Below are 16,649 nucleotides of genomic sequence, written 5' to 3'. Positions count from 1 at the left end.
CGTCGCAAAAACAAATGCATTGTCAGTAAAAGAGGCAGATGACAGCTGGGGGACATAGCCTATATATGTGCACACAAATCTGAAGCCCTTGTCCCTACGCTTAGAACATTTATGGGGCAGTGGAGGGAAAAAAAACAGTCGACTACTAGATCTGAACAAATGTAGGCTAGCTTTCTGCAGAGGATAAAACCGAAAAAACACACACGAGCTCTGATCAACACCAAAATCACAATTGCATTCCAATAATAGAAGCGTAATTGAAACATTTGATAAGGGAAAAACCCGCTAACCGGACACCCTGTGAACTGGGCTATTGGGCGTGAATGACAAGCAGAAGGGTGAATGGAAATACAAACGTATGACCGATGCTATGTCTGAAATATTGAATAACTCCGTTTTTCGCGGTGGTGATCATGCAAGCAGATCCTCGGATTGAGAAGGCGGTGTGGGTGTGCGAAACGTACTGCAGCGTTCAAGGGTATGACAGTCAATAGCCTACAGCATCTTTAGGTTAAATTAGGAGCCAGCAGCCATGCGACATGGAAGCGCGTCAAAGGCACAATAGGCTTTTCCAAAATAAAACTAAACTACTCATTGTACATTTCGGCAAATATATCCAATCATTGGAAAAACATACCTAAATGGCGATGTGTATGATCTGTTCTCCTTCCCTCTGGGAGCGATTTGGTTGCTCTGCTTGTGCGCAGCGCTGGGTCCGTTCAGACTTCTTTTGACGTCAAGAAAACCAGACGTCTATGAACGTAGTGCAGCATAAAATCACTGTTCTCTCAACAGCATGATCTGCGGTTCACGATAGTCAGGAGACAGCCTGTTATGAGGACAGGCTTTTGCACATCTGCTTGTTATTTTGTGAAAGAGCTAGGTGCCTGCCATGGAAAGCCAATAAAGGTCTTGCCTTGGCAGTGCATGACGAGGTGGGCCGTGCAGACTAACCTTATTTAGGCTTATTCAAACCAGGCAGAACATGTCATGGTGAATAATTTAGCATGCAACACTGACAGTCTACAGGCAGTGTGCACATTACAAGTCTCTAAATGTGCAGCAATTAAGGACCTAATATGTAAACCACTGAATGTTGGTGGATGGATAAATGCCTGGTTTCTAACCTATAGGCATAATGTGTATTTTGTAGGGAATATTTGCAAAGCAGGGGCTGTGGTCCAGTGCTCTTAGGCAACGCCCTGCTTCACTCTCAGCAGCACATACTCACTCACTCACTCACGGGATCTTGCTCAGCCACAGTCTTCTCGGACAGTGGTTCTCAAAGTGAGGCCGGGGTCCCTGGGGGGTTCCAGGGTCCCCAGCTAAATGGGTGTAATTTCACTAAAATTCCACTCCCTTAAATTAGTGCAATGATATTGTATAAGGATTGCTATTTTCTTCATATATATTTCCCCGCTGTTACCTCCCCACCTACATTGCAGCCAGGTATGTAACACAAACCCCTATGGAAGAGTAGCATTTACCTTTTACCTTTAGAATCATAGTCATGCCTTAAATCTTTTAAGACCCAATCACTTATCCTTAAATCTTCTGTTAATTGGTTAGGGTCACACATCATGCTTTGTACCTCACATTCCTTCTTTGTTCTAGCTTGTACTGACCATTTTACTGCTGCAAGACAAGTTATCTCTGTTTCAAGGCAGTAGCTAGGCCCTTGTTTGTTTCAGTGTATAAATCCAGCTGCACTTCTCCATGAGGGTGTGCAGCCTACTTTGTTAGACAAGCTCTGACTCTGCACCTGTATCTGTACCTCTATGCAATAAATAAGCTATACTATTGGACACTCCTAACCTGAGTCCTGATTTCCTCAACAGTCCCTTGGACAAAGTCTTAACAAATGGGGATCCTTGGTCTAACTAATGCAGATGCTACCTATTTAGAGCTCCTTGATATGAAAAAGGCTGCCTTGCTTAAGGACACTTCGAAGGTGACAGGAGGACAGAGCATTTCTTGATCACTTCCCCACCAGCTGTAAAGATTTACACGGCCTGTCCAGATTCACTCCAGTGACTCGCTGAGTGTTTGGCTACTGCCTCTCCCCAAGACCACTGAGAGGTTTATGGAGACACAAAAGGCCAAATGCATTGTGGATCAAGACCAAAATTTCCTTGTTTATAGGCATAAGCAATGGAATAGGTTAAAGGATACCAACCTACTGCACAAAGATGCTCCATCATCATGCTTGTTGACTGCGAATGTGATACAGACTTTGATTGTGCAATTTTGGATCATGGATTGAACATGGATTTACTGTTATGAAGCAATCACACACTTGATTTTTATTGTATTTTATCTAGTTTTCTTTTGTTCTGTGAACATGAATTAGAAACTTCTACATTCATGGACTATAGGCCTATCTATCTCAGTTGGAAACATTTTAATAGTGTACTGTGGCATGTAGGCCTACTAAAGGCTGCATGGATAGCCTAAGTAAATATCACATCTGTCCCATCACCACACACACACACACACACACACACACACACACACACACACACACACACACACACACACACACACACACACACATTTCCATTGCAATACTCCAAGGGAATATCACAACAGGGATAAAATACAGGATATATAATAGCCCCAGTCTTTGTTCAAACTATACCTGCACAATCAATTGATATATTGTAGAAATATAAGTAATTACAATTTACAAATTTCAAGTCAAGAAATACACAATGACATGTGTTCACATGAATAAGAATGTATATATATTACAAAGGGTACAATTTAACTACTTCCCAAATTTGTCTTCACTGTCTCCCCACAAACCTACACTACTGTTTACAAATTACCCAGTGATGACATTTTTTTTAACAGTCTATGGATGATACAGGAGCTCTATTGCACAAATACTGTATTTCAGCACTACTACAGTACATACTATTGAGTGAAGTACCACCCCTAAACTGAAGGGGCAGTGATGCCTCGATCTGTTGCTTCCCTTCACTACTCACAAAGAAAATACAACCACAACTTCCGGGCAGGAGTTTTCAAATAAGACTAGCTATTTTGCTCAGGGAACTACGGCAAACTTTGCTAAAAATCAGGTAAGATTGGCTTTTGAATGCAATTTTCTTCGTTTATTTACCTCCGCGCGTATATTTTTGCTAGTTTTTGTAGCTTCGCCGTGTGAATAGGAAAGCGAAAAGCCAGCTAGGATAATATGCTAACCCTCGGCGCTCGTCCTGCTTTGTTTCATCCATCCAAGCTGCGCTACCGTTAACCAATTTAAGTTTACTCTTGCTACAGTTTTGGCCTTTTTATAACTGCATACGTGCAAGTGTGTTAGTCTTGTTAACTTCTGCTAAACGAATATTAATCGAATCAACTTTAATAACCAGTTTGATACTTGTGTGTTTTGTAGCTAGCCGGCTAGCTTGTTATCAAACCAGGCAGCTATGTCAATGAGCTCCAAGAGGAGAAGAGCCACTTCCCCCTCCAGCAGTGTGAGTGGTGGGGGAGACTTTGACGATGCCTCCTCCTCTACTCCTGGAAGTGGGAGAAAAAGAAGAAGGACCTCCAATGTTCCTGCGGTAGACCCGGTAAATGCATGTTTTTATCCAGTTTTAGCTGGCAATGAATGGACTTGGCATCTCTAAGTGTTAGTGACTGTAATGTTTTCTCCCCTCCAGATTGCTGTATGCCATGAGCTCTATAACACTGTCAGGGACCACAAGGATGATCAAGGGAGGCAACTTTGTGAATTTTTCCTAAGGGTACCAAAGAGAAGGTAATGTAACCCATAGGCCTGAGTCAAGAATCTGTGATACTGGAAAATCTATTATTAAGAAAGTTGACTTGCCCAAGTAAATCCTTTTAGTTAAGTGGATAACAATCATACACATGCATCGTGTAGAGATTTGACAGTTGATCTACCAGCAGGTATTTTCTGAGTAATTTTGACAATTGCTGTGACGTCTGTTCTCTCTTCAGGAATCAGCCTGATTATTATGAGGTGGTGTCCCAGCCTATTGATATGACAAAGATTCAACAGAAGCTCAAGTCAGAGGATTACCATGATGTGGAACAGCTTACTGCAGATTTTCAGCTCATGTTCAATAATGCCAAATCATACTACAAGGTGGGGAATAATTATGAGCTCTGCTGCTGTATAAGCTGCATTCTTACTTAGCCCATGTGTGGCACACATCCACTGACAAAACTAATTATTTCTATATTTGGTTTTCAACAATTCAGGGTGAAAGTGAAGAGTATCAGGCTGCATGCAAGTTGTGGGAGATATATTTGCAAACAAGGAATGAGTTTGTGCAACCTGGAGATGGAGACGACGATGATGAAGATGGTGATGATATGCTGGATAATCCAGGAATGTCAACTGAAGATGAGGTAAGTATTTTTAGTTGCTAAATGTATTTTTGAATCACCTTGCCTCTATCACCATCATGCATGAGCCTAATATATCAATTTCCATATGTGTAACAAGTTAAAAGATGCTAAAATGCTAGGACAAAACCCATCTAATGAATGAAAAATAATTTTGAATGTTTTTATATGTTAGGTCTTTTCATGCATTTAAAGTGTTTTGTATTAAATTAATTAAAATGCTTTCCATGAAAATGTGTCTTTGTTATGACAAATTGAGGCCCAACGTGTCGTGGCAGAGAACTAATCCCTGCATATTTGACTTGTAGACGCCAACTGGCTGTTTGAAGGAGATTTTGGAGCAGCTCTTGGAAGCTGTAGTGTCCCACACTGACCCCTCAGGACGTCTGGTCAGCGAACTTTTTCAGAAACTGCCTTCCAAAGTGGTAAGTCCTTCAAAAGTCTGTTGACCTCCATTGAGACTCCTGAAATTGGGATTCAGCTATCTATAGGTGTTAGTGGAGTCCTGTACAGGTACTAAGTTTCAAATGGTGATTGTAAGACTTCAAGGATTTTTTTCTTTTTCGAAATCATAACTTTGATGCAAATATCTTAATCCTACTGTTAGCCTCTGAGCACTTCTACTGGAACAGTAGAGGGTTAAGTGCTTTGAAAAAGTGTAATTGTAATAGAGCCCAAATACACATTCTTGAGACTTGCATACCACCAACGCCAGAAAATGCAGCATGTCAGACCAAGGAGGTGAAGTCTACTTTGTGCCTGTCCAGGATTCCACTAAACTAAAGACAACCATGGGGTCCTAATTTTGGTTCTAATCTAAGAAAGTTGATTAGGGTAAAGTCTATTTATCAGCTTACATTCACTTTTTAATTCAGTCAGTCACTATCCAATTTCTTATCACTCTGAATTTGTCTGTCCTTTCCTAGCATTACCCAGACTACTATGCCATTATAAAGGAGCCGATTGATCTGAGAGCCATCGCTCAAAGAATACAGGTATTCAATTCATTCGCTGACTTAAATGCTTTTTTGTGCATATTTCTTATTGATATATCACTGTATCAGAGCTTGATTTATGTTTTTTCTAACCAATGCCAATTTATTTTACTTTTGTAGATTGGATACTATAAAAGTATCAGTGCTATGGCCAAGGACATTGACCTACTGGCCAAAAATGCCAAAACTTACAATGAACCAGGATCTCAGGTTTTTAAGGTATACTCTTTCATTCTTATAGTTCTTTTTATAGTGTGCGTTATATCGCAAACGTTAACAAATGTTCTCTTGCTGTATAGGATGCTAACACCATCAAGAAAGTCTTCATTCAGCGGAAGACTGAACTTGAACATGCAGAGCCCACGAAATCTAGTCTTCGTATCAGGTATTTATACACCATTAAAGAGTTTTTATTATATATTTTCATGCGTCTCAAATACAAGTCAACAAATGATCCTGTGATTGAGAAGAGATCCTGACAAGATTGTTTCTTATATGCTGTGTGTCCTGCCTCTGCACTGTTACTATTAAGAAATCGCAGGTCTGTCCAGGGGGACCGTCTCTCAGCCATCACCCTATCACTTCAGTATGGCTCAGAGAGCGAAGACGATCCTGTGCTGTCTGGTAAGTAAAAGCACTGTAGGGAGCACGAAACTGTCTCTTGCGTGTGTAGAATAGATGATAGCAGGAAATACTAACGTCTTCCTTGTGAATGTTTGCAGGCTCTGTGTGCTATGACGAAGGGGAGTCAGAGGCCGAGTGCTTGAGCTCTAGTATGGACATGAGCAACCCTGTCTTCCAGCTGTATGAAGCCGTGAGGGGCGGCAGGAACAACCAGGGCCAGCTCTTCTCTGAACCTTTCCTGCAGCTGCCCTCTCGCAGAGAATATCCCGACTACTATCAGCAGATCAAACAGCCCGTCGCTCTGCAACAGATCAGGCAAGGAGCAATCATTCAACGGATTCAGTCAATAAGAGATGATGTCGGTGGATTAATGACCTTTTGTTTGTCTCTAGGGAGAAGATGAAGAATGGCGAGTATGAGACTGTGGAACAGATGGATGCTGATCTCACTCTGATGTTTGAGAACGCAAAGCGCTACAATATGCCCAACTCGGGTATTTACAAACGGGCGGTCAGGCTTCAGCAGATCCTACAGGTAATGACTTCTGCATCATGTTGTGTCAAGATATGCTGGGAGATGCTTTCACTCCACAGTTTATGGGCCTAGAATTACTGCTTTATAAAAAAAACCTAATTTGAAACAGACTGGTGGGAAATGTTGCAGAAATAGATAGATTTATAAGTGGGTATAATTGTTGGCTGAGATATAAGTTTTTTTTGTTCCAGTTGAAAAAGAGGGACCTTCTGAGGAGAGATGATGAGGATGGAGACAGCATTCTGTCGTCTGATGCAGGGAGCACCAAGAAGAAAAGGTGAGAAAGTGTCTTTCTCTGTCAGATTCCTCTCTATCTTTATCCGTTGCTAATTCCCATGAGCATGCAGGGTCTGTAGTTCACCTGTCAACAATTTATCAAAATAGACACACATCACTCATGAACCTGTGTGTTTTATATGGCATCTTGTGTTCAGTCTCCTGGTATTGCTACCAAACCCTATTCATATTCTACTTTGATTCTCTTACAGCCACAAGAAGAACGTCAAAAAGAACCGGATGAAAGTCCTGTACGCTGCCGTGACAGAGGCCAGGGAGGCAGGCACCAGCCGACGTCTCTGTGACCTGTTCATGGTCAAGCCCTCCAAGAAGGACTACCCTGACTACTATAACGTCATCCTCGAGCCAATGGACCTGAAGACCATCGAGCACAACGTCCGCTCTGAGCGCTACACCACGGAGGAAGCTCTGATGGATGACATGAAGCTGATGTTCCGTAACGCCCGGCATTACAATGAGGAGGGTTCTCAGGTAGGCAGTGCAAATTCACAATGGATAAAACATAAAATCTTCATTTTTGCATTCATTAGATACTCAAAAGTCATTGTATGAGTTATATTTTTTCTGTTTTGTTTTTTTTTGCCCCTCCCGTTCGACATAGGTGTATAATGATGCTGATGTTCTGGAGAAGATAGTGAAAGACAAGCGCAAGGAGTTAGGACCTGCTCCTGAAGAGGAGGATGTGGGATCTCCCAAACTGAAACTAAGTAGGTTTTCCTAAACATTTAAAAACAACATAAAACAATGTCCATGTCTGGTACCACTATTTGTTGGCTTTCATCGTGTTGAATACCTGTGTTTATTCCTGTTTTTTTTTATTTTTTATTTTTTTAATTTAGGAAAGAGTGGCGTCTCTCCAAAGAAGTCCAAATACGTCACCCCCCTCCAGCAGCGGTTAAACGAGCTCTACGATGCTGTGAGGAACTTCACTGACCGTCGAGGCCGACGTCTTAGCACAATCTTCCTCCGTCTGCCATCTCGTGCTGAGTTGCCTGACTACTATGCCACCATCAAGCGGCCCATTGATATGGAGCGCCTGCGAAGCCACATGGCGGCTGGCCGTTACCAGGATGTGGAAGCCCTGGTGGAGGACTTTGCCCTCATGTTCAACAATGCTTGCACCTACAATGAGCCCGAGTCTCTGATCTATCGGGACGCTCTGGTGTTGCATCGGGTGCTACTGGAGACCCGCAAGCAGCAGGAGGGAGGCGAGGACTCCGGGGCTCCTGCTGTGGGCCCGCTGGTCCGAGAGCTGATCAGGAACCTGTTTGTGTCCGTGCTGGGCCACCAGGATGAGGAGGGGCGCTGCTACAGTGACTCGCTGGCTGAGATTCCCGCGGTGGACCCAGCCTGCCCTGAGAAGCCCCCGCTCAACTTTGACATCATTAGGGTGAACGTGGACCGTGGCCGATACAGGAGATTGGACGTCTTCCAGGAGCACATGTTTGAAGTACTGGAGAAGGCAAGGAGGCTGCACAGGTATACAAACTTATTTTGAAAAAGCCATCTGCTCAGTGTCTATAGTTTTTACAGTATTGTCAGTCAAAGGTTATCCTACATAAGTAAAGTCTATGTAAAATAGTTGTCTGTTTGTTTGTCTAGTTGCGTGTTTTATTCTTCATAGAAATAGCAAAGTTACTTGTTTTGGGTTTTTGACATGTTTGACCATTTTCTGGGAACCCTGCCTGTATGTTTTTTAAGTTATAACTTATTTGTTTTATTTCCATGCAATTTATTTCACCTAAAGACCTGCAATTGTTGTATGTGATATTGATAGCACAGGAACAGACAGGAGTTGATCTGATCAATTGGTAGATTAGAAGTTTAATGATGCATCACTGGAGAGGAACAACATGGTCAAAGTCAGTCTCTCTCTGCACTTTCGCAGCCCTGTGATCTATATAGTGTCCAGTAATGTAAATAAGACTCTATGTCATCACATGACTGATAAATGACATGACCCTGAGATGAATAGAAACAATCGCAAGCTCATCAGTAACATACCCATAATGTACAGTTGGAGGGAATACTGGTTGACTAACCTACCCAGTTTGTCCTGTTATCCTTTTTAAAATGTTATTCTAGTCACAAGCTGTCCAGAGCTACGATGGCTTATATCATGTTTGTCTACAATGTCCAAATGTAGGCTGATGTCCAAATACAAAGGGCACGATTTGAACAGCTAGGACAAACATTTAGTATAAAACTTACACATTCATCAATGTGCACTTAATGGTTGGGGATTTGACCAGAACTTTACTCTTGCACAGCAACACACTGGTTTTACAGCTGAAAAAAATATAAATAATATTAGTGTGTAATACCTCCTGAATCTAGGCTTGTTTTACAATACACCAAACTGTGTAGGGCTGTTTTAAATAATGTTTTCTATACATCTGCAGGACTGACTCTGAGATCTTTGAGGATGCAGTGGAACTTCAGCAGTTTTTCATTAAGATCAGGGATGAGCTATGCAAGAATGGAGAGATTCTGTTGTCTTCTGCACTCAACTACACTTCAAAACACCTGCACAGCGATGTGGAGCAGGAAAAGAGGGAGAAACTTCCCAGAGAGATTGAGGAGGATAAGCAAAAGAGGGAGGAAGAGAACAAAGGTGTGTCTGTGAGCTTTTTTGCATAATACACATTGAAGGTATATTAAAATGTTGATGTCAGATTAATGTGAAATCAATGTATTTCTCACCCAAAGAGGGCGAGAAAGCGGAGTACCTGCCAGGAGAGGCATGGCAGTCGGGGCCGGAGCGCATGTACAGTCAGGACTGCAGCTTTGAAAACAGCACCTACCACGTGGGCGACTGTGTCTATGTGCAGCCAGCGGAGCCAAACCTAAAGCCGCACATTGTCTGCATTGAACGTCTGTGGGAGGATGAAGCAGGTAACCAACTCATCCAAATCCACCAATACTCCTACTGATTATACTAGGGATGGGCATTTTCAAATTTCTTTCGCTAATCTAATAGTGGCATGAATTTTAGAGTCAAATCAAATAATCAAATAGTAAATGACGATCATTTTGTTGAAATCAATCTTGAACTGCGTATATCTGAATTGACTATGTTCATAAGCATCAAATGATGGCACTGATTGGCTACAGGTACATTACATACTGATTCTGATTCTGATGAGTGAGATATAAGCTATTATTGTATACCTGAGACCCTGCATGTTGAATTTCACACTTGAGTTCCCATTACTAAACTGTTTTTGTTCCTCTGCAACAGTTGGAGGTGATTTTGATAGAGTGGGATACATGGTTCGTTTAATTAAAATTATAGCTCATTTTGTTCTGCAGCACTTTCGAGCTGGGGCCATCCATCAGCTTGCAGGGTTTCATCAGCCACCGCTCGGGTTCACTGACCCTGACGTGTAAATCAGTTTCACTGCACCACCCACATCACCGATAAAAATCATTAGCCATATTTACTTTAAGAAAGGGACTGTAAGACAGAACTTAGCTTTTTGTTTGACTGAAGTTAATCCATATTTTTGTAATTATTGTGCATTATCCATTCTTTAAAAAATCCCAATGTCGATTTCAACTCCATTTAGGGTAATTGAGTATTTGACCGCTGATGCTCATCCCTCACACCCTACTTAAAATATGGTCTTGTCTTATCTTGTGTGTGCGAAGGTGAGAAGTGGCTCTATGGCTGCTGGTTCTACAGGCCCAGTGAAACCTTCCACTTGGCCACACGCAAGTTCCTGGAAAAAGAGGTCTTCAAGAGTGACTACAATAACAAAGTGCCCATCAGTAAAGTCCTGGGCAAATGCATGGTCATGTTTGTGAAGGTAAGACCGTCCATGGAAATAGAACCACATAAAGTATAAGCAACAATTTGTTAACACATGGATCTGTTCACCTAATCATGACTTTATTCTGTTTCCTATAGGATTATTTCAAACTTCAGCCTGAGGGCTACAGAGCAGAGGATGTTTACATCTGTGAATCCCGCTATGCTGCCAGGAACAAGTCCTTCAAGAAGATCAAGATATGGGCCATGCCTGTGAGCTCTGTGAGATTTGTCTCTCGGGAAGTGCCATTGCCTGTTGTCCGTGTTGCTTCCATGTTCGCCAAGCCTGACCAGGAAAAACAAGTGACAATGTCGGATACAGACAGTAACAGTTTTGTGGACAAGGTGAGGCAACATTGTATTTTTAGGGATTAACTTGTAATGAACATGGCCACACACATTCATTGGTGAAGATACTGGGCAGTGAGATTGGCTGTTTAGTTTGAATTGTGTATTTCTGTTCCAAAGATTAGTAAATAGCTTGTCTACTGTAGAATATGTGGCCATTGATTTCCCTTTCAGTTCTTTTCTGCATAAAATCACCTGTTTTGAATATTTGCAGATTTTTTGTGAGTTAAAAAGACGACATCACAGACAATAATAGAAGATTTAATATATGCTTTATGCTGTGGCTAAGGCTCCGTGCTTAGATTAATTTTCTGTATCTGTTCCTGATTTTGGCCTTTTGGTTTCTCTGATCTTCTTATGATCCTCTGTGAGCCTGTTAAATTTCCCTTTAAGGAAACTGGGTCATTGTAGCAGATAATAATAGGACACAACAAAGAAAAAACAGTAAGTATGGGTAGAGCCAATGGGGTGGTATCAAACTTCAGTATTCAACTACATTAGCTGAATACTTTACTTAATCCCACTAGGGCTGCAGAATCAGGATACTAGCCTGCAAGTTCAGTGGAAAGAATGAGGCTGGAGTCTAGGTAGAAATGGAAGAGAAAATGCAAGGCAGGATCCAGAGTGTTTTGTCTCCAAGCGAGGACACTGTCAGTAGGCCTAGACTGCAGGGCATTAATTAAACAGGAGATCGGTAGACTATCAAGAATGTCTGACAAGGACTCAGGTGGAAGTAGATGAAATAAAGTAGTTTGTCAAACTAAACAAACAACCCAGTTATTTGTGTTTGTGTGTGTGCATGCCTTTAGGAGAAAGAGGATGTCCCTGTGGAGATGAGTGGAGCTGAGCCCGGCTGTCACTACTATGACCAATTACGCTACAACAACATGTGGCTGAAGGTGGGAGACTGTGTTTATATCCAGTCACATGGTCTGTCAAAACCTCGGGTTGCCAGGTGGGTGAATATGTTTTCATTTCAAGGTGTCAGTTGAGAGGACCTGTTATTTTAAATGGGTTATGATGTGGTATTGGTCTGATGTAGCTGCTGGAATTATTACTGTCATTAATATGGCTCCCTTGGCTGGGTCGTAGGATAGAGAAGCTGTGGGTGCAGAATAGAGCAACTTTCTTCTTTGGACCCATCTTCATCCATCCAGAGGAAACGGAACATGAGCCCACAAAAATGTTCTACAAGAGAGAGGTGTTCCTGAGCAATCTGGAGGAGACCTTGCCCATGACCTGTGTCATAGGTACTGCATTCATACTTCTACAACATGCTCTTGTGTTCCCACATCACAGTGAGCCTATGTAAATGTTCAGCCACACTCTGACAGGCAGGACTCGGACAAGGTTATTCATTAGCAATCTTATTTATAAACAACTTTTATCCTTCCTGTCTGCTCTCCAGGCAAATGTATGGTGTCCTCCTTTAAGGACTACCTGTCCTGCAGACCGACAGAGGTGCCAGAGGAGGATGTCCTGTTGTGTGAGAGCCGCTACATTGAGAGTGAGAAGCAGATGAAGAAGTTCAAGGGCCTGAAACGCTTCTCACTTGCTTCCAAAGTGGTGGAGGATGAAATTTTCTATTTCAGGTTAGTCACGCTTATGCAGAGTGCCTATTCTTCTAGAAACTTGAACAAATGCTTGCCTAGCCTGAATTTCTAGACAAGTTAGCATCTATTTTCTCTCTTATTGGTACTTATTTAGGAAGTTGATAGTGCCGCAGAAGGAAGCATCCCCCTTGCTCAATAAGAAGATAGAGGAGCTGGAGGTTAAATTGGCAGATATGGAGGATGCTGATGAGGATATGGAAGACTTGGAGGAGGATGACGAGGCTCCAGAGACCCCCTCAATGCCTCAGATGCAAACCCCTATGGCAAGCGAATTGGACGTCATGCCATACACCCCTTCCCAGGTCTTATACTTACCCATGTACCCACACACCATAAAAGACCTTTACCCACTGTAGCCTGCCCCAAAACCTTGTATCCATCAAAGGCTTCAAAAACCTGGTCCTGATCTTCTCATGTTAACATGTCACACGTGCACACCTGTTAGATACATCGCTGTAAGATTTGCTTAAATAGCAATCATAAAGTCCAGAAAATTGATGATGATTGGCTATTTTTTTTTGTGTAGTCCACTCCTAAGATGAAGGGCTTATCCAAAAAAGAAGGGGCCAAGAGGAAGATCAACATGAGCGGCTATATCCTGTTCAGCAGTGAAATGCGAGCAGTCATCAAGGCTCGACACCCAGACTTCTCCTTTGGGGAGCTGAGTCGACTGGTGGGCACAGAGTGGAGGAACCTGGAGGCTCCCAAGAAAGCAGAGTATGAAGGTGAGAGGAAGAAACTTACTGTGAGGTGTGAAAGTGCTTTGATGTGAACTGAAGTCAAGACAGAATTTCTGTGTGTGTTGCAGAACGGGCAGCCAAAATAGTGGAGCAGCAGGAGCGTGAGAGGGCAGTCCAGCAACAGGCTTCCCCTAGAGCAGGTACCCCAGTAGGGGCACTGATGGGGGTGGTGCCTTCGCCTAGCACTATGGGAATGATAAACCAGACCATGACGCCTGTGTCAGGTAACCCCTCTCAGAGACAGCACGAGTGTTTGACACATTGCAGCGGGGAAATGAGGCTGGACTGTTAAAAAAAGCGTAATCCTTCAGTTTTCTGACCATTCAAAACTTCACTACCTCAGTACATTCTTACAGCAATCTTTTGCTGCTATTTCATATTATTTTACATTCATATTTTTGAACATCACTTGTTTCATATCTGAAATTGCATGACATCAACTGCATGACTGATTTTTAACCATGGTTGTTCAACATTGTTTCTTTTTGTTTCATTTAACTTTCATGCTTGTTTTGTCTACTAACGTTCTGAACCACATTTGTATCATTGTGTGCAGTAGTAGTGCATGTATTCTTTTAGTCAGTTGCATGTCACTTATGCATGGTTTGTTGTTGTCCTCTCCTCACCCTCTTCCCCAAGGCATGATGGGAGCTTACGGCCCACCTTACATGCCCTTGCAGGGCCCCCATGAGGGCTTGTTGAGTGTGGCCCCAATGCCACCTCATGCCATAGGGGGGCCCCAGCTGCCTCCTCTCCATCTCCAGCAAGGTATGCCTGGGTACCCTGGCATGCCTCATCAGGGTAAGGGCCGCTGTCCTAGCCATACCTGCTGAGTTACATCCAGTCGTGTCTCTCCTGCTGGAGGGGTTTACCTGGTCCACAGGCTGTGGCGCTCCAGTCTACTCGGGCTGAAAAGCCTGATCTACTCACCAAGCAGTCAAAGTGCTCTGCCCTCCACCAAAGTCTCACATCTTAAATATCTTACACCTAAAAAATACATCTGATATCTAATTCACAGTCAAACATGTAATGCGTGTGAAAATACTGATACTAACCATAACCATACATTTCTGTAAAGCCCACACTTAATATTTGTTATAGTATAGTGTTAGTTCTCAAAATAAAGCAAACCAATGCAGGTTGACCACAATTCCTAAACAGACAGAAATTAATTATTATAATTTAACAGGTATGATGGCCTCTGGTATGAATGGCATGGCAGGAAGTCCTGCACCTGGAAACCACTACATGCAACAGGTAAGCCCCAATCCAGAAAATACTTGCCCATATGGGTTTTTAGATATATTCACACAGATTCCTGAAAACATGTATGAATATGGAAAACAGGAATTTTTCATCTTATATTACCCATCATCACTAACATTCTGGCCTGTTATACTTCCGTTTTTACAAATATTACCATGGTAAATGAACATTTTATTGCCTCCAACTACATGTAAAAATCATGTTTAGCTTTTGCATACTGTCAGTCCTTTTATCATCAACACTCAGTTTGAGAATGGGGAAAAATTTAAATAAATACATAAGTAAATAATCCGTCAACAGTGTTTGCACAGGGTGAACCATATTGCAGTTATGGCTTGGGGCTTTAAACCTTACACAAAGTAGAAACAAAAGTATTTTTTCTTTGTCATTTCACAATGTAATATAATATTCCACAGATTGTCTAGATGCTAAAAAAAAAAGACTGTCATTGTTTTCTTTATTTTAGCCTGGAATGTTCAGTCCAGGGCAGCACGCCCCTCCACCATACCCAGGACAGGGCCAGCCCTCACACCTGCAGCCCACCACTCCCATGTTTGTGGCTCCACCACCCAAGACCCAGAGGGTGCTCCACTCAGAAGCCTACCTGAAGTATATTGAGGGCCTGAATTCAGAGTCTGGCACGGTCAGCAAGTGGGACCAAACACTCAAAGGTGGTGTGTCTTGTGTGTTTATTTTTTATGTCCTGCCAGCATGGTACACTGTATGCGGGACATTACATTGTCATGGTGACATCTATCTATCTGTCTGTCTGTCTGTGTGGAGACACATTCTTGTGAACTCAAGAACAATACATCATAGAAATGTTATACTTACACCACAGGTACTCACTAAAGAGAATGATCTGATTAGATTTTAGAGTGCCTCATTGTGAAATTTGCATATTAATGAGGAAAAAAATGATTTTCTTTAAACTACCATATCTCCTTAATGGTTTTGGACATAGAAATGTTTGCTAATTAATGCACCAATTACCCTAATGAATGACCTCATTTGCATAATTGGTTATGTTCCATGGTGATTATGCTTCTAGTCTTGTTTTGTTTACATAGCCCTTTATCACAGTCAAGTCTCAAAGGGCTTTACATACCATCATATACATGTCATATACCATACTACATCATACGCATACATCCTAAATATACATATAGACAGACATCCTATACTAAGTCATATACATACTTCATATACATAATTTACTACATTTACAACATCATATATACATGCATACATATACTATGTCATATGTATGCTTCATATACTAGATCATGTACATCATATACCATACTACACCCAAACACACTCATGTCTATGGGCAATTTGGAGTCTTCACTTGTTTTTTTGTGTGTGTGTCTTTTTGCTCATAAATGTAAAAGCTTATTTGGCTGTTATGCAAGAATTTAATTTTCAACCTTGTGTCTACACAACAGCGCAAAGGCGAGATGCCTACCTGACCAAAGAACAGGAGAGCCGGCTGCCAGCTCACTGGCTGAAGAGCAAAGGAGCCCACACAACCATGGCAGACGCACTGTGGCGCCTGCGTGACTTGATGCTGCGAGACTCTCTGAACATCCGTCAGACATACAACCTGTAGAAAACACGCAAACCACCTCACTGTTCTTATAATGAAATTGACTTTAGGAAGGATATTAGGCCATAGAAGCAATATTTTATAGTGAATCAATGATCGATTTTATATTTATTAGCATAATAAGCTTGATGTAGTTTCTTGTGTGTGCTTTTTTCATTTTTAAAGAAAAAACATGAGGATTAATTTCGCTACAAAAATCAGTTTTTTGGGCCTATGGATACTGCCAAAATAAATTTTCTGAACAACATATTGTTATATATTATTCGTTTTTATTATACATGCAAGCTCTTTGTATCTGTGCTTGTGAAAAGCTTGCTAGTTAAATTCAACTCATAGGTTAGAGTACTAAATCGAGGTTACAGTATATGGGGTTTTACTAAATGCATGATTTTGGATGTACTTCCTCTTTGTGCGATGTCACTTCCTGAAGAG

At 41.9% G+C, this 16,649-nt stretch overlaps 1 protein-coding gene across 1 annotated transcript; it reads left to right on the top strand.

Annotated features, from left to right (window-relative positions):
* Positions 1–2,999: 2,999 nt before the first annotated feature.
* pbrm1l (polybromo 1, like) lies at positions 3,000–16,454 on the top strand. Its single transcript, XM_071905520.1, has 30 exons — positions 3,000–3,083; positions 3,401–3,578; positions 3,669–3,766; positions 3,970–4,117; positions 4,234–4,383; positions 4,689–4,805; positions 5,307–5,375; positions 5,496–5,594; positions 5,675–5,760; positions 5,908–5,999; positions 6,098–6,314; positions 6,392–6,533; positions 6,725–6,810; positions 7,022–7,301; positions 7,432–7,537; positions 7,670–8,309; positions 9,233–9,444; positions 9,540–9,725; positions 10,482–10,639; positions 10,741–10,986; positions 11,799–11,944; positions 12,082–12,239; positions 12,398–12,581; positions 12,697–12,904; positions 13,129–13,327; positions 13,411–13,566; positions 13,982–14,143; positions 14,532–14,599; positions 15,075–15,279; positions 16,057–16,454. The coding sequence occupies exons 2-30, from the start codon at positions 3,435–3,437 to the stop codon at positions 16,218–16,220; spliced, it is 4,926 nt and encodes a 1,641-aa protein (XP_071761621.1). The 5' UTR covers positions 3,000–3,083; positions 3,401–3,434; the 3' UTR covers positions 16,221–16,454.
* Positions 16,455–16,649: the final 195 nt, after the last annotated feature.

Source organism: Centroberyx gerrardi, chromosome 5, assembly GCF_048128805.1.
Source record: "Centroberyx gerrardi isolate f3 chromosome 5, fCenGer3.hap1.cur.20231027, whole genome shotgun sequence".
NCBI classification, from domain to species: Eukaryota; Metazoa; Chordata; class Actinopteri; order Beryciformes; family Berycidae; genus Centroberyx; species Centroberyx gerrardi.
The sequence above is the reverse complement of the archived record's forward strand: the minus strand, read 5'-3'. Positions and strand labels throughout refer to the sequence as shown.

Coding starts and splice junctions, on each gene's coding strand:
- pbrm1l (XM_071905520.1), top strand. CDS start 3,435: ATGTCAATGAGCTCCAAGAGGAGAAGAGCCACTTCCCCCTCCAGCAGT. Junction 4,384..4,688: donor GAATGTCAACTGAAGATGAG/GTAAGTATTTTT, acceptor TTTGACTTGTAG/ACGCCAACTGGCTGTTTGAA. Junction 7,302..7,431: donor ACAATGAGGAGGGTTCTCAG/GTAGGCAGTGCA, acceptor CGTTCGACATAG/GTGTATAATGATGCTGATGT.